The sequence below is a fragment of the Podarcis tiliguerta genome (assembly GCF_965153285.1).
Source record: "Podarcis tiliguerta genome assembly, chromosome: 1".
In the NCBI taxonomy this organism is placed as follows: domain Eukaryota; kingdom Metazoa; phylum Chordata; class Lepidosauria; order Squamata; family Lacertidae; genus Podarcis; species Podarcis tiliguerta.
In genome coordinates, this window is record NC_139534.1 from 106,854,401 (window position 1) to 106,872,725 (window position 18,325).

Consider the following 18,325-nt stretch of genomic DNA (forward strand, 5'->3'; position numbering starts at 1 on the left):
TCCAGGGAGGCGTTAGTTGCAAGGTGAAAGCACTCTGTTTACCTCTATATTCGTACCTCTGTCTAACCTTTGTCTAATTTTCTATGAGAAGGTGCTAGAATGAGTTACAAAAAAAGTTCACTTACACACAGAGAGGAGAATTTTTCTTTGCAATTCTCTGCAATCAGCAGCAAAAGAAAATTAGCCCCAGAAACTGTTGGGATAACCAACAAGGAGAAAGACTGACTAATCAAGGAAATAGGAAGGATTTCCCTTAGTCCAGGGTTTCCCAAACTTGGGTCTCCAGCTACTGTTGGAATACAATTCCCATCACCCCTAGTTAGAACGGCCAGTGGTCAGGCATGATGGGAATTGTAGTCCAGAAAACAGCTGGAGATCCATGTTTGGGAAACACTACCCTAGTCTAAGAGGCAGCAAAAGCAATCTCCCTTCAGGTATGTATCCACCTGAATCTTCATTTAGTGGGAGTTCCTTGGGGCTGATGGGAGTTGTAGTTCAGCAACATCTGGAAGGCCAGAGGTTTCCCACACCTTCCCTAAGACTTTGATTCATTTTGGGGATGAACAATGAAGTGGTCACTCATCTCTATAAGAGACCACAGAAATGCACTGATTAAATTATTTGGCAATTCATCTACAGGAGCAATTGATTTTGTCCATTCAAGGAGAATAAGCACAGATCTGTACCGAAATTCAAATACATACATACTACCGAGTAAGCAATATTGAATGCAGTGGAACTTACTTATGAGTAAACTAGAGAGAGGGTTATGCTAGGGTTTCCCAAACTTGGGTCTCCTGCTGTTTTTGGATTACAATTCCCATCATCCCTGATCACTGGTCCTGCTAGCTAGGGATGATGGCAGCTGTAGTCCAAAAACAGCAGAAGACCCTGGATTATGCAGTTAGTTCTACCTTGAGGAGACATAACCAGTTGTCCCAGAAAAACCAGTTGCCCCAGAAATGTGTCTGACCAAATAAAATGGTGCACCTTTAAGGTCTCCTCTCTCTTTTTCTATGAAAATATCTTACCTATATTCCATACTACAAGATTTATGGAACCCAAACAATATAGTAGTGTCTTACAGTACAATTTCCCCATTTATTTTCTCAGAAGAAGTAAGACTCACTATGTTCAGTGGTGCTTATTCCTGGGTAATTGTGCATAGAATTGTAGCATTAGTATTATTTAATGGTTAACTTGATTGGGTTACTGCAACTCTGATCATCCACCTAAAACAGATGGATGATACCTTGTAGCTCAGCCTAGATATTGCTGGACAAAACAATTTAGTTATATGTTCCAGACCATTACTGTATACAGGCATACAATTTAAAATGAGAATGTTCAGCCTTTCCTATATTATCCAAAGGGGCAAAGCAAAATATTAGTAGGCCTTTATTATATATGTTCTGATACTATAACATACCAAGGGGTGTATGTGTGTGCAAAAGATACACAAGGTATCTTTTGTCAAGCACAAGTTGAAAATGAATAGCAGTGTTACAGTAACTTGCAGCTGAAACGAAGAGAAAATTGCCCCACCAAAGAAGCTACTGAAACAAAAACAGAACCCATCACCATTAAAAGAATAGCATCTGAATCTTAGATGGTGATGATTTTGTCACATTTTTGTACTCAAGAGTCTCAGAGCAGCAGGAGGAGGAAGAATGGATGCAGGGTGAAGAAAGAGCTGTGAGTGGACCCCCTGGGAAACTCTGGACCCCCTGGGAAACTCAACAAACCTGCTGAAACTGGGTGTGGAAGGTGCAGCTGAATGAGGAAGTATCAGCTACCTTGAGAGTCTAGGGTGATGCCTGCTCTTTCTAGGAATTCTTCTCCTTATGAGACTTTTGTAGGTGAACTGAGAATTTGTTTGGCTTCTGAGTGAGAACCCAGAGGCTGAGGGAAGGTGTGTCAGAGGGAAAATGAATTGATATTGATTTAGCTGCATTAATGTAACATTTTATATGCAGTCAAAATATATTAAAAAATTGTCCAGTAGCACCTTAGAGACCAACTAAGTTTGTTCTTGGTATAAGCTTTCGTGTGCATGCACACTTCTTCAGATACAGCTGTGTAATTCTGTAATATTTTGTTTAAGTTGTCTGTTGTTGCTTCAGTTTTGTTGTATGCTTCCTAGCTATATTTTTAATATATTAAGCAGCGTAGAAATTACATAATCAATGATCAGTCAAATAAACTTACACAGTGAAAATAAAATAACAAAGATATTGAACTCAGATTAAAAACCGCAGTAAACAAAAACTTGAAATACTCATCCAACAATAGGTTTAAAAGGAGCAAATGCTAACCACTCTTCTTAAAGGATGAACACAAGAAAGACCACTGACATACCTATCACCCTAATTAATAACTAATAGAATATGAATCTTCAGGTCCACTGTACCAATAGATAATGCAAAATGTCATCCTCTATATTAAGAACACACGAGTCATGTAGGATCAGACCATAGGTTCAACTGGTCTACCATTTTGTTTCCCACAGTACCTGGCCTGAGGTCTCTGAGAAGTTCACAAGCAGAGCACAAAGGCAGTAGGCTTCCCTCACTCTTCTTCATCAGATGGTATTCAGTGATATACTACTTCTGAACGTGAAGGTTCTAAGCAGCTATAAATGCTAATAGGTGCTGATAAACCTATCACCATTCGCTCTAATACTGAGCACAAGTAGTCCGGGCAGATCAGTTAGGAAGTGAAACGTCCCCATCCAAAACTGGCTTCTGCATACTTTAGGATCTGCCTGGGTATGCAGAAGTATATTCAATTAAAATAAAAGCAACTTCTAAACATGAAATGTTGACTGTAGAACCATAGAATGTTGAGGATAATTAGTTGAAAGGAAAAGAGAAATTGGCTCGCTTGAGTGCCAAACAGTATATACAGTATAGTATCCTGGAGGCATGAGACGCGGGTGGCGCTGTGGGTTAAACTACAGAGCCTAGGACTTGCCGATCAGAAGGTCGGCAGTTCAAATCCCTGCGACGGGGTGAGCTCCCGTTGCTCGGTCCCTGCTCCTGCCAACCTAGAAGTTCAAAAGCATGTCAAAGTGCAAGTAGATAAATAGGTACCGCTCCGGCGGGAAGGTAAACGGCTTTTCCGTGTGCTGCTCTGGTTCGCCAGAAGCGGCTTAGTCATGCTGGCCACATGACCCGGAAGCTGTACGCCGGCTCCCTCGGCCAATAAAGCGAGACGAGCGCCGCAACCGCAGAGTCGGCCATGACTGGACCTAATGGTCAGGGGTCACTTTACCTTTACTTTTATCCTGGAGGCAGGGATTAGAATCAAAAGGATGCATACTATAAGTTTTCTTTTTTGTTTCCAATCTTTCCTCAGGTAATGTTTCAGTAGGCAGAAAAAAAGAAAAGAAACACACACACCTTATCACTCACTAAAAACTCCCCAATCTACTATACAGCAATAAACGTTTGAGGTTCAGGGCTGGTAGCCAGCATCCCCCATCCCACCCAACAGAGCCTGTTAGTGCCATATTTCGCAGTAGGAGAAGCCTTTAGTTGGACTGGAAAGACAAAAGGTATGTTTTCCCCCCTTCCTCTCTTTAAGTACCCTCCCCTCCACAAGTAAAGCAAAGCTACTGTTCAAGGCTGCTTAGCATCCAGAAAAGAGGTGCTCCTGTAATTGAGGAATACACTTCAACATATGGTTGGGAGTCCCCCATAAATTTGTCCCAGGCAAGACACAGGCAAGCACCTAAAAACCAGACCTCTTTTAATGGAGAAATCCATAATGCATCACGCATGATTGTTTCCGGATTTTAAGCACAAAATATATGAATCCTCAAAGCACAGTGAAGGGAAGGTCCATGCCGCAAGTGAATAATAAATATAATGTAATGGCCCATGTGTGGTATTGGACTTCTACCATAAAACCCAAGAAAACAGTTCCAACAGGTGTCAGGGATCTGATTGTCCTCATGCAGAGGGCCAGATAAGACCTTTAAAAGCACTGAAAAAAATCATGATGCCATCTCTCATATGTAACTGAAAATAATAGTAAAAAAACTGAACTGTAAAATGCATTAAAAAAAAAAGAGAAAATATAGATTTATTGCAACATATGGCAGGATCTGATTTCCTTGTTTTTCTTTTTTCTTTAACCTGTGTTAGTAGAATATTCTGTTTTAAGTAGGAGTAAATAAATAAATAAATAAATAAATAAATAATAATAATAGTGTTATTTATACTCCATCTGGCTGGATTGCCCCAGTAATAAAAAGAGAACATAAAAATTGGAGAATGGTGTGTAGTTTAAGTTAGTGTGTAGTGTAAGAAAGTCTAACAAAGTTCTGATTCTTCCCTTGATGTCTACTTCAGTTCCTTTTTTGAAATCTCATTTGGCTCAGCACTACACAGGAGAATGTTGACAGTTACCTAAATGCGATTGCCAATTCGCCACCAGTTTTGGAAACAAGAAGCTTAGCTTGGATATTCAAAAACCGGATCTTGAATTCTCACATTCAACCTTCCAAAAGCATTATGTAAACACAGTTAATGAGGATTATTGACCCCTTTGAGCGCGATTCATAAGCAATCATAGTTAAACTATTCTCCTAAAATGATGGAATATTATATAATTAGATGTTTACTAGTCCATATCAGGTCCTGCCATGCTCCTGATAACATCTTCTGAAGCACGCCCAGGTCCAAATGCCTTCCTCCAGATGCCCATTGGTTGCTGTCTCTTTAAATAACTTAAGTATCTGAAATAGCATCTTTCCAGGACTGCCCCAGCCAATCACTAAAGGCTAGGCATCTTCTTTGAATGCAGGAGGGAACTAGGTTCAATTCCCAGCATCTCCAAGTAGAACTGGGAATGTTCCTTGTCTGAAACCCTGAACAGCTGCTACCAGTCAATGTATACCACACTGAGCTAGATGACCAGCAAACTGAGTTGCTGTAAGGCATTTTTTTTTTTGGTGCTCTTTTTTAGAGAAGAGCTGAAGTTGTCCTACTTGCTGTCCTGCCGGTAGCTTTTGCTTGTCAGATAGTGACACGAGACAGGGCATTCTTTAGATGATGGGATGCCTCCCAATTTCTGTTTAGCTTGCACCGTTGAAAGTTTTTATTCTTCTAGGCCTTTGAGAATGTAATCCCCATCCCATCAACCTTGCTGCTGTTTTATTATGGTTTCTTACGTCATTGCTGTATTAGGTATTGTTATACAGTGGTGCCCCGCAAGACGAATGCCTCACAAGACGGAAAACCCGCTAGACGAAAGGGTTTTCCGTTTTGGAGGTGCTTCGCGAAACGAATTTCCTATGGGCTTGCTTCGCAAGACGAAAATGTCTTGCGAGTTCCTGCGATTTTTTTTCGCTCCCCACCCCCTTTTTCTAAGGCACTAAGCTGCTAATAGCCTTTTAGCAGCTAATCCGCTAATCCGCTAATCCGCTAATGGGGTTGCTTCGCAAGACGAAAAAACCGCTAGATGAAGAGACTCGCGGAACGGATTCTTTTCGTCTTGCGAGGCACCACTGTAATTCTGTCTCTGATAGCTGCCCCTGGCTCCCTTTGGAAGGAAGGTTCAGGTATGCATCTCTTGAAATAGGAAATATTAAGCCCCATTACTAGACTGCTGCTTTGGTGACAACAACTCCATGTCTTTCTTGGCTCCTCCCCATCCTAACTTTCTGTGACTGCTGTGGAAGCAGAGCTGGAGAGAGGGGCATACCCCTTCCTTGCTGGCACCAGCATATATGAGACCAGAAGGGAAGGAGAGACTCTCTCACTGCCTCCCCCACCTGCAGCAAGGTATGGGGTAGAGGGAAGGGGAGGCCTCTGTTGCCAAAGCATGACTTAAACTCCTTGGTACGTGGAATTTGCTTGTTTCAGCATTTCAGGTATCTGGGAAAGAAATACCTTCAGTCTCTGCCACTGCAGCCAGGGAGCCCAGAGTTCTTCTCTGGCTCAGGTAACAATCCAAGCCAGAAAGGAACTATGAGGTCATAATGCTCACCTCAGAATGGAGGTGAGCATTGCAAGTTGCTGAGATTCACATTCTGAACCATGAAATTACAGGCATTGGTCACACTTCACTGTTAATGGGGTCTTTTTATTACATTCCGTATTTTGATTCATATTCTGGCATTTGAGTATTGCAGGAGCCTTTCAGGTAACAGTTGCATATCAAGGTGAGTGCATGTTATTTATTGTATTTATTTGCAGCAAATCTCTTGCCTTTAACCATGAAGCTTGATAAACAGAATTCCATATTCTTCTGACCGAAGCGAAACCAATTCCCACCAGAAAGTTATCTTTAGACAGTGAAGCATATTTCCCTTCTATTCAAGCATTACAATAGGGAGATTCTCCTCCACCCTACACACACACACTCTGCACAATTTGATCGTGGAAACCGATCTCCCAAACATCACTAAAAACCTAATTTGTTTGAATAGGAGCATCAGGGGAGCCTTTTTATTATCAAAAAGCATTTGCTCATTCAGACATTTGGGTAAATAGGAGTGATATTTGCAGAGGATTATGCCAACTTGCATATATACTTTGTGTATATTGTGAATCTGGATAACTAGGACATTTAGATAAGAGAGGTATGGATAATTGATCTTCTGCTCTAATTGCCCATCAGTTTAGCTTAGCATCAGGGCACCATGCAGTGCACAAGCTGCCGTGGGCATTATCGTGGAGACAGGAGCCACAGACAATGGATGGTCAGCCATTATAAAAATTGTGTCTTCAAAACAAGCCAACATCAGAATAGTAAAATCCAGGTTTAGACAGCTTGTTTTTAAATGGACATGAAGCTCAAGGGATTTGCTCAGGAAAACTTGGGTGTCTTTAAAAGAGGATGGAGAATGAAGCTTTGTTGTTTAAAGCCATAGGATCCCACAATATAGATACAACGAACAATCATTTTGACATAGTTATCACAAGAAAACAGAAAAATAAAACTCCTTCCCCTGACACATACAATGTAAATCACACATTGCTCCTCCATAATAAGTTAAAAAGGCATTAAAGCAAAACAGAAGCGCATCCTGCCCACTCAGGTTTTTTTTGGAACCTAGTTCTCATTTTCTTAGCTCCCAAAGCAAGTAACAGAAGAAGAAGAAGAAGAAGAAGAAGAAGAAGAAGAAGAAGAAGAAGAAGAGTTTGGATTTGATATCCCGCCTTTCACTCCCTTTAAGGAGTCTCAAAGCGGCTAACATTCTCCTTTCCCTTCCTCCCCCACAACAAACACTCTGTGAGGTGAGTGGGGCTGAGAGACTTCAGAGAAGTGTGACTGGCCCAAGGTCACCCAGCAGCTGCATGTGGAGGAGCAGAGACGCGAACCCGGTTCCCCAGATTAGGAGACTACCGCTCTTAACCACTACACCACACTGGCACAATAACAACAATAACAAGAATAATAATAATTTATTATTTCTTCCCCAGCCACTCTGGGCAGCTTCCAACAGAAGCTTAAAAATACATTAAAACATCAGTTTATTTATGCTACTTTGATGGCAATGGTCCAGGGTGAATCTGTTTGACAGGGACTGGAAGACTCATGCTCATATAAGGGGCAACTTAACAGGTTCTTCACCTTTTCCTGACTCACAAAGGATTCGATAAATTCATGGAGGATCAAACTGTTAGTTGCTACTAGCCATGATGAGTATGTTCTACCTCCACTGTCTCTAAATGTCAGTTGTTGGAAACTACATGGGGGGGGGGCTGTTGTGTTCAGGATCTGCTTTTGGGTTTCCTGGAAGCATCTAATTGGCCACTGTGAGAATAGGATGCTGGATTAGATGGGCCATTATCATGATGCAGCAGGGCTCTGTGTATATTCCTTAAAAGTTTATGCCTTCCCCCAAATTAAACAGGCTCCCCATGCAGACTGGGGGGAGTGGTGCGATTGTAGCCAATGGAAGACTGCAAATGAATGAGTAGCAGAGACAGTGGCAAAGAGATGGGTCCATTTGGGGGGGAAACCACACTGAGGGGGTTGAAAGCTTCCTGCCCCTGGAATGAGAGCAGCAAGTGGAAAATAGCTACATTTTTAAAACCTCCTTTCGACTCAGTCCATCTCGAGAAGGCATTTCTGCAACTGACAGGGAACGTTTCTGTGCAGTGCAAGGCAATGGGGACATCTAGCGGCCAACTACATATGGGCGTTGCCCAAGGGAGCGTGTCAACCAGTGTGCCCAAGGCAATATTTCCTTCTTAATTCTACCAGACTTGAAATAAAATGCACATTGGCTTCTTGCCAAGTGTGGCACACTCTCACTTTCTCCCTCTCTGCATCTTTAGTTGATTGCAGAGAGGCTCTTTTGATGGATGGAGGAAAGCCATCTGATTAGAAAGGAATTTTTTTTTATTGAGTCAAGATCAAAACTGTATAACACAGATGAGATTCTTTATGTGCTGCAGACTAGCAAAGCCTTTGTAAGGGTGCTTGATAATATATTGTCCTCTTGTCAGTATTGCTTAGCAGATGCCAGTACCCTTGACGTAAGAAGTGGAGGAAAGCATTATGGTGCTGCTTTGGGACTTGAGGGCACAGGAGTGGGTTTTTATTTTTATTTTTGAGGGGGTGGACTTTTTGTTCATCAGTTTCTATTTGGTCTTTAGTGTATGAAGATGGCACAATCTAGTGTCCTCCTCCTATCGGCTGGTCCTATCCATCCTTGCTTGCAAGTAACTGCATGATTTACACCCAAGTAAATGTTCAGGGACGCGGGTGGCGCTGTGGGTAAAAGCCTCAGCGTCTAGGGCTTGCCGATCGAAAGGTCGGCGGTTCGAATCCCCGCGGCGGGGTGTGCTCCCGTTGTTCGGTCCCAGCGCCTGCGAACCTAGCAGTTCGAAAGCACTCCCAGGTGCAAGTAGATAAATAGGGACCGCTTACTAGCGGGAAGGTAAATGGCGTTTCCGTGTGCGGCTCTGGCTCGCCAGAGCAGCGATGTCACGCTGGCCACGTGACTCGGAAGTGTCTCCGGACAGCGCTGGTCCCCAGCCTCTTGAGTGAGATGGGCGCACAACCCTAGAGTCTGTCAAGACTGGCCCGTATGGGAAGGGGTACCTTTACCTTTACCTTTAAATGTTCATAGAGTTATAGCCCTGTTGCAAGAGGCTAATAGCCCAGATCTCATTAGTGTTCAAGAGGGTTTATTCCTATGTGCACAGGATTGCAGTGGTAACCTGCAAATCAGTGAAATTGCAATCCTATCCACTCATACTAAGGAGTCACTCCTATTGAACTAAGTAGGACAAAGCACATATTGGAACAGGTTGTCATCCTGTCCAGTCTTACTTGAAAGTCAGTCTCACAGAGACTCATTTCCATGTAAAGATGAGCTGCACAGCTGCTGTGATCTGTATAAGTCTCTGGGAGTCCCATTAAATTCAGTGGGACTTCCTGTGTGCCTTACACAGATGTTTCTATCTTATTCAGAAGAATTGGGTTTCTCAAGCTTGCCTACAAATGAGCAACAATGTGCTGCATGGTGGAGCGCTCCTGTTCTAGCCTGCCAGCCCTGTCCTTTTCTAGGCAGGGATACTGCAGAATTCTGATGGAATTTGGAGCAGAAATCACCACAATTTGCTATCATTGGCCATCTTAGCCCACAACATTGCATAATTATACTATTTTCTCACTTTCTTGTGCAGGGGCGGGGGGAAATGTTTCCCTTCTATTAAAATGCACTGAATTTAATTACGTAACCAATTACATAATTAATTGTGTTCGTTTCAGCCATAGCAGATAACGAGATGAAAACTGTAGAAGCCAAAATGTAGCAGAACAGAAACAGCACCAGTTGTGGTGGAAACAGGAAATTGCTGCCTCCTTACATCCCTGCTTCTAGGACATTCAGTTTCATTCCCCTGCCACCTCCATTTTTTTGCTTTCCCCCGTCACAGACATGCAACGTGGCCACTGAACATTCTCTGTCTTCCCTCAGGTCCCACCCATGAGGCAAGGTGAGGCAACCCCTTGGGTGGCAGAATCCACAGGGGCAGCAGATCCTGCTCTCGATCTTGTTTCTGATGTAGATCTTTCCTCACCCTTTCTTCCCTGGTGGGAAAGGGGGCACTATTTTGGGGTCTGCCTCAGGTGCCAAAATGTCTTGGACCGGCCCTGTCCTCACTGCCCTGTTTTTTAAGTGCGTTCCCCACCCCCACCCCCGGTGGCCATTTTTGCCCTGAAATACTCATTGTACTTCTGCAAACCTTGGGGTTTCCCTGAGCCTGCTGATATTTATTGATTACTTAATCATTTTCACAAGCTCACCCTTCACTGTATTGATCCCAGAGTGGATTACAACACACTGGACCAGAAGCAAACAGGCCAACACCACATTGAAAAGCACTTCAAAACATAGGTGGCAATTCTAAAAGTGTAGGCAGTGCACTGACAGTAACAGGTGGACCAAACCAGTGGTGTATTCAGGATACACTGTTAAAGGGGACTGGGTGGAAGACTCTGTCCAGAAGCTGAGTATGGGGCAGGCCAGCCACAGAGCTTCCAGTGGCGGCCTTAGGCTGGCCACCTCAGTAGATCGGCATCTTGGGGATGCCTTAATCTTTGGTACAACACTGAAAACATTTCAGCCCTCTGCCGGGGGCTGAAGTTGGATATATACCCAGTGCAAAATCCACCTACATCTGGAATCAATAAAGTCGTGGCCATTTTTGACCCAAATTGTTGTCCACTTGAGTTTATTCATTGCACATTAGCTGGAGACACTGCACAGGTGTGGGGATGCTGTGACAGGGACTGCAATAACTACCATTTCTTTCTGACATATTGTTTCTCAGTGAGCCTGTTCTGGCTAGCATCCCATCAGCACTCACCAAGTGAGTTTTCTATTAGAGAGAGTGATTGAACTGAGACCGCCAGTACAGGCGAAAGGGTCAGTTTGCACATAGGGTTAAAGCTTCAATAATCATTTTTTAAAGGGATGTAAAGCTCTGAGGCTGGACATCTTCAAGGACAACCAAGAAGCTGGAGCACCACTGAGCACTTGAACTTCTCTGAATTTTGCCTCTTGTTCTTGCGTCATCTCTGGATACTACACAATGCCAATGAGTGTTATTCCTAAACATAGTGCTAACCTAGAATCCCATGCAGGCTCTCCCCAATCCTGAGAGCTTCTTTGGGTGCGTATTTCCAAAGTGTAGGTTATCTCCTGTGTTGATGTATGGTGTTTTCCCTTGTCCCTGACAGGTTGTTTATAAGAATAACGACATCCGTCTGGAGCTGTCTCGCTTGGCGAGGATTGGTGACACAAAAATGAAAATCTATGGGGAGGTGAAGTTCATGTGTGAGAACGTGGCCACACTGGACCCCATCAATTTTGAGACACCCGAGGCCTACATTAGCCTGCCTAAGTGGAACACCAAGCGCATGGGGTCCATCTCCTTTGACTTCCGCACCACAGAGCCAAATGGTCTTATACTCTTCACCCACGGCAAGCCCCAGGAGAGGAAGGATTCCAGGAGCCAGAAGAACACCAAAGTGGACTTCTTTGCAGTGGAACTCTTGGATGGGAACCTCTACCTGCTTCTCGACATGGGCTCTGGAACAGTCAAAGTGAAGGCCACTCAGAGGAAAGCTAATGATGGAGAATGGTATCATGTTGATATTCAGAGAGATGGCAGATCAGGTATGTAGAAAAAAAATCCTGGGAATAGTCCACCCCCAACTATAGAAACACAGACCCTTTACGATGGTTGAAGAGCAGGATCAAAGACCACTGGTCTTTGACCTTTGAGAATTCTTGGAGACCAGAGACTGAAAAATATTGTCTCTGCCTTCAGGAAAGGATGAAAGGCAAATCTGGGGAACTGCCAGCCGGTCGGCCTGATAACAATACATAGCCACTCCTCTTCTAAGGCAGGAACCCTGGACATGACAATTCCTTTGATTCCTGGCACCTGGGATGCTGCTATGACTCCATCACTAGAGCTTCTTCCAATTGCCATTGCTGTTGCCCTATGAATTTGTGTGCAAAAGTGAAGGGTGTGTGGCAGGGAGACCAGAGATGGTCAAACCTGATTGCTAATTGTGCTGAAGTTTAGAGGAGTTTGAGTCCAGTTTGGAAGGGGCGCCAGGATATTCAGCATTGGGGGTGTTAATTTCTGAACTGTGCAATTCTGAACCTAGCCACCATCGCTACTATGCCAGGCAAGAGTTGCCACCACCTCCTAATGTGAAATTCAAAGCAAACACTTGTTTTCCCCAGCATGGAGCATCTGGGGAATCTCAAGGGAAGCGGGAATAAATAAATCTAGTGTAATTTCACAATAGAGTTTTGGAAATCCTTATACTGCCATCAGATTTAATTTGCAACAAAATCTGGGTAGAATGTCAAGGTTCCTTCTAAGATGAAATCCACCCCTGGGGTTTTGAGAAAAGCAATAACAAAGGTTATTGTTGAAAAGCTGGGGGTGGGAGGGATGTTACAAATTCCTAGGGCGGGCATTCAGTTCCTTTGGTACTACGAGACATTTAAATATTTGCTGTTATATTCATTGTGGAGATTCTATTTTTTTGTACTCCCTTATGTCATTCCAGCTTCCAAGTTTTTGTTTTTTAAACCCACACTGCATTTGGGAATCATATATAGAGGGAGACTGGATGTGGGATGAATGGTGCTGGAATTTGATGTTTCTGCTTTTTCAAAACAACGTACCTTCAGTAGATGGTACAGAATTATCTAACTTACTTAGGTATTATTTTTTTAGCCAGAAAAATATTCTCAGAGGTCTAGGAGAAATTTGTATTTTCTTCTTCAACCCTACTATAGTTTAAGGTTAGCAGGTTTGCAACAGCTGTGCTTGTTGTTGAGAAATTCCAGCATTTTATGGGGATGTAAATAAGTAATCAAATAATTGATTTTTGTGTGGGGCAGGTTGGTTTGCATTTAATTAACTTGCGAGGATAAATTCAATCAGCAGCATTCATTGCTTCTTAGTCTTGCTTACATATATGGCAGATATCTGGCCTCTGTGTAACAACATTTAGCATTAGAAATATAAAAGGAACAAGCAGAATCCAACCCAAGCTGAACATTTTCTAGTGCAATTCTATACATGTCTACTCTACATCTAAGCCACATGGGGTTCAGTTAGTGATTATATGATTGTATTCATTAAGGCCCATTTATGTGTGCTCACAAGCTTTGCTGTTTTCTATGGAAATCAACGGGACGATAATGCTGTATTGTGGGTGGATTAGAAAGTGCAGAATCCAACCATAGTTCAGCACTTCAAAGTGCAGGTGATTTTAGTGGGACAGAGCTACTTTTGTGCTGAATTTTCCTGCTTCAAGTAGATGGGATTTTAAACAATATTACTCCGGTTTTAATAGAAGGAGATCCTGTAGTTTTATGGTCTCTTTAGAGGAAGAAGCTTGTCCCATCCATTTCAATGGGGCAATTTCCAAATGGTAATGCCCATGAAAAAAGGTCTGCAGGTGGGTGGCAGCTAAGGTAGGAAGACCCCAATCCACTGTTGCTGCTGCTGGTCTGTAGACCAGAAATCCAGTTCCCCTATCCCTAGAGTTTCCAGAAACTGAAATCTGGACCTTCAGCATACAGATCAATATGGTCTCTAACCAAGTTATGGATCCCTCTTCCTTAGTATTCTTTCTGCCCTCACTGTAATTTGAAAAACTACAGGATGCATTATTTTCGTATACATGAGTGGGCTTAAATTTGTGGGCCAGGTGTGCACCAGTGCTTTGTGATGCAGTTACTTCACATTAATCTTTGAGATCTGCACTGTGCACCGTATCAAGGTGTGTACTGTCTTGAGTTCCAGCATGAGCCTAAGAGCACTTGCTCTTCCTCCCAAATCTTCCTGCGCCAGACTGCCAGATTGTTGATGTAGGACTTCCAAGGCTATGTGCAAAAATAGCCGTTTGAGGTTCCTGCATCATTGCAGAGGATTGGGTTGGACGTCCTTCGTTTGTCTTCCAACCTATCACAGTTTTATTATTCTGTGCCTCTGCTGTCTGACAGGCTTAGCAGAGGGCAGCAAAGCATTTCAGGACAAGTTTTCTGTGTCGGCTGTGTTTTGTCTCAGCTGACATATTCACTCTCCTGTGCCAAAACCCCATCCTTTCACCAGGATTCAAACTGCCACGGGAACTTGACTTGTGCCACAACTGTGGCTGCTGGCTGACGTGATCTCTTTCTTTCAGGCACCATATCGGTGAACAGCAGACGGACACCCTTCACTGCTAGCGGGGAGAGTGAGATCTTGGATCTGGAAGGGGACATGTATCTGGGCGGACTGCCTGAAAACCGGGCAGGCCTCGTCCTCCCTACTGAGCTCTGGACAGCCATGTTGAACTATGGCTATGTGGGCTGCATCCGAGATCTCTTCATCGATGGGCGGAGCAAGAACATCCGGCAGCTGGCGGAACAGCAGAACGCTGCCGGGGTCAAATCATCCTGCAGTCGGCACAACACCAAGCAGTGCGACAGCTATCCCTGTAAGAACAATGCTGTTTGCAAAGATGGCTGGAACCGCTTCATCTGTGACTGCACTGGCACTGGCTACTGGGGGAGAACGTGTGAGCGGGGTAAGTCCAGCAACCAGAGGGGGGAACTTCTGTCCTGAGCTATACTGAGCCACGCTATGTGGCACACTAACTTAGCCCAAATGCACTTTCCCTTACAGCCTTGCCACATATGCAAACAGTGGTTCAGACTAACCTTTATAGCCTCCAATGCATAGCCATTCTTTTAAGGATCCTTTCCAGTGCACTGCACATGTAGTGGGACATTCAGGGTGTGCATAAAATCTACCAGCTATTGCATGTATGACCTCTAGTTCTCATGATCCTTCTGATACCTTCTGAAGGAAAAGGATTGTGGGAATCTCACGACTCTGGTCCCTCCCAGCGAACACAGGATGTCTGGGATGATGGGGTTCTGCAATATCTGGAGGGTACCATGCTATTGACAATGATAAACAGTTCCACGGTGGTGTTTGCAGGATCATGCTAAACTTGGTTTGCTACATGCACATGAAAGAAAAAGAGAGAGAGAGAGAGAGCATATTTTGTCCCCTTCTGTGTATTGTTCTGGTGCTAACATTTGACTGTCAGATCCAAATCAATAATCAATGAGGACCACAAGGGAATCAGTTAAGAGATGAGCAGAGTCTTCCTGGGTACAGCAGGTGTTACAGGGCCATTTTCCCATGGTCTTGTCTCACTGGTCACTTAAAGGCGTCTGACTGGGGATATATGAGACACAATTATTTCTTGTGCAGACAATCAAGAGACACATCCATTCTTGGCTAAATAAGAAGGAGCTGAGCAAATATAAGGCATTTGATCTATACACTGTTCAAATTCCAGACGGTCCCATTTATTGTCATCCTTGTATTGTGCCTGATGCCGTGCACAGAATGAATTGAGTGAGAAGGAGTTATTTTTGAGGTTTTTTAAAAGCCAAACCAAAGTGGTAGCACAAATTCTCCCATTTCCTTTTTCTGAGGCAAATTTATTGGTAATATTATAGTAGTAGAGATAAAGTGGAATCTTATCTGAAATGCTCTCACAAGGCCTTGGCTACAAACCATTGGGAGGATCTCCTAGCTATGTCTTTCCTTCTCTCTCTCTTGTATAGACTGATAGCCGGGGTGGGGGTGGGGGGATGGGGTGGACAAGCAAGGAATAGGAACACTTGAATCTTTAGCTCAGGAGGCTGTTGTGTGATTCTGGGAGCCAAGGAAATTCCTAGTCCTTCTGATCCAAGTTATTGCAAGGATGCTTCTGAAGCCACGTGAAAGAAAGAAGGAACAATTTTGACAAGTGGTGGATTGCCTCAGTTCACCTTTCAATAGGCTACTGCCACAGCTGTTTGTTTTTTTTAAAAAAAAGATTTGCAGATGTATTCAGAAACAAGATGGAACATATTTATGAGCAGACACATGTGAAAGCACCACTGGCTCGACATATAGATGGATTCACCCGTCTCTACTTGACGTCCTGCTATGCCTCATTTGTACATCACAGTAAGCCAAACTATGGCTTGCCAGAACTGTGCGGACATGCAGGCTCCTGTAGAGACACATGTTAAAGAACATTTACATTCCTACAGGGTAGGCCTGCCAAAACAAAAAAGGGTTTTAAGCAGCGTCTGAGAACAATACACTGAAGTTGCCTTCCTAATATGAGCAGGGTGTTCAGTGCTGCCACACAGGAGGACTGATTAACATTAGGCAGAACTAATGTTAAGTTAGTTCCAGGAACCTATCAGCCTCCCTCACTTTCCAAGGATGGGCCACCTGAACAGGCCCACTGCTCTTGCAGGAGGGAATTGACACCACCAGTCCAAACTTCACCAAAATAATGGTCCAACCATGACAAGGGAGTGCTTTGAAGGCAGCCCAAAATGCTTATGCTGATGGACCATTTGTAACAGTGTGACATTAAATTGCTTCATATGCACCCAGCATGTACTGTATCTGTGCGTGAGATTCTATGCTGCAAGTGTGATATGAATCAACCTGGACCCTGTGACATCATCTGAGGCCCTTCTTCGTGTGCTGCCTACATGGGACGTCTAGAGGTTGGCAACATGAGAACAGGCCTTTTCTGCGGTGGCTCCCCATTTGTGGAATGCTCTCCCCAGGGACGTTCGCCTGGCACCATCATATATAAACTTTCCCCTATAAGCAGGCCTTTGGCCTTTAACTATCTGTGGCCTTTTAGAACAGGGTGGGATGTTTTTAATGTGCTTCTTTTTCTCTCTCTTAGTTTTAATGTATCTTTGGGGGGGGGGTTGTGTCTGTTTGGCTGCAAGTTGCTTTGGGTTGCCCTGGGCAAGAGAAAGCGACTAACAAATTCAATAAGTAATAACAATAAAATGAATAATGGACAGCAAGATGTTGCAGGGTATCCTCCTCACTTCACAGCACAAGTGCTTCTGTTCAGGGTTCCAGTTAAACAGCATCCATGTCCTTCATTAGGATATTATAAGCTGGAAGCAGCTCCCCTCCTTGGGTTTTCTGTTTTTCGTTTCCAACTGAGCATGTTCAAACCCTTCTGGGCTCTTTTGGAGGACTTTTTCGCTCCCTTACATTTTAGAGATGTTTGTTTGGTACTTCTGCAAATTTCAGTGCCCTCCCCTCACAGAAACCCCCAAACACATGCCTTTGCCTCCTCCTTATTTAACAGCAGCCCTGTTTGGGCTCCATTTCTTTTGGTGCTCCCCACCACCCAAGTTTGCTGTTAGTGACTGTGGTGTTAGGCATGAACCTGCCCCTGAAATGAATTTGCCTAATTGTCCATGAGAACTAGACCTAAATTGAGTAATTAGTAAAAGAAACCCTGCCTTGTGAAACATCTGTCTTGCTTGATACACATATACCCCAAGGCCCCAGTGTGTCCCTAGCTTGGAACATGGCTCATTATTTCCCAAAAAAGACAAATGTACCATCAAAGACTGTTGGAGAATTCATGTTTTTGTAGCGACGGGGCTGGATGTTCGGAATTGTGTGTCAGAGAATGGATGCCTGTTTTGCTAACAGTTACACCACTCTCTCCTCCCCTTGCCCCAAGTGCTGGTTATGACATGTTGTTGTTGTTTAGTCGTTTAGTCGTGTCTGACTCTTCGTGACCCCATGGACCAGAGCACGCCAGGCACTTTTGTCTTCCACTGCCTCCCGCAGTTTAATCAAACTCATGCTGGTAGCTTCGAGAACACTGTCCAACCATCTTGTCCTCTGTTGTCCCCTTCTCCTTGTGCCCTCCATCTTTCCCAACATCAGGGTCTTTTCCAGGGAGTCTTCTCATGAGGTGGCCAAAGTATTGGAGCCTCAGCTTCAGGATCTGTCCTTCCAGTGAGCACTCAGGGCTGATTTCCTTAAGAATGGAGAGGTTTGATCTTCTTGCAGTCCATGGGACTCTCAAGAGTCTCCTCCAGCACCATAATTCAAAAGCATCAATTCTTCAGCGATCAGCCTTCTTTATGGTCCAGCTCTCACTTCCGTACATCACTACTGGGATGTACATATGGTTATGACATATAAAGCTCTATATGTCTTAGGTTCAAGCTATTTGAAAGACATTATGATGGTGATGATTATTATTATTAGTAGTAGTTCTAATATCTCAAAGTGGTTTCCAGCCTACATTAAAACATCAAATAAAAAAACCAGAATAAAATATGAAGTGTGCATTCAAAACAACATAATTAACAGGAAACAAAAATATTATTTTAAAGATTGAAAAATAAAGCATTACAGAGGAAGTCAGCTACAGAATGCACATTTAACACAGCAAAGGTAACCCCCCCAAAAAATCCTCTCATACGAACCTGCCT

The 18,325-nt window shown here is 43.6% G+C and overlaps 1 protein-coding gene across 28 annotated transcripts in view; it reads left to right on the forward strand.

Annotated features, from left to right (window-relative positions):
* The window catches only part of NRXN3 (neurexin 3), a 1,187,696-nt gene that overhangs the window by 352,905 nt on the left and 816,466 nt on the right, over nt 1-18,325 (forward strand). For all 28 annotated transcript variants that reach the window (XR_014512831.1, XR_014512832.1, XR_014512833.1 and 25 more), the window contains 2 exons: nt 11,209-11,647; nt 14,188-14,571. Coding sequence is in view for 25 of the 28 variants with exons in the window: in XM_083447320.1 (XP_083303446.1) it covers nt 11,209-11,647; nt 14,188-14,571 (823 nt within the window). In the remaining 3 variants the exon portion in view is untranslated. The remainder of the gene's footprint in view (nt 1-11,208; nt 11,648-14,187; nt 14,572-18,325) is intronic.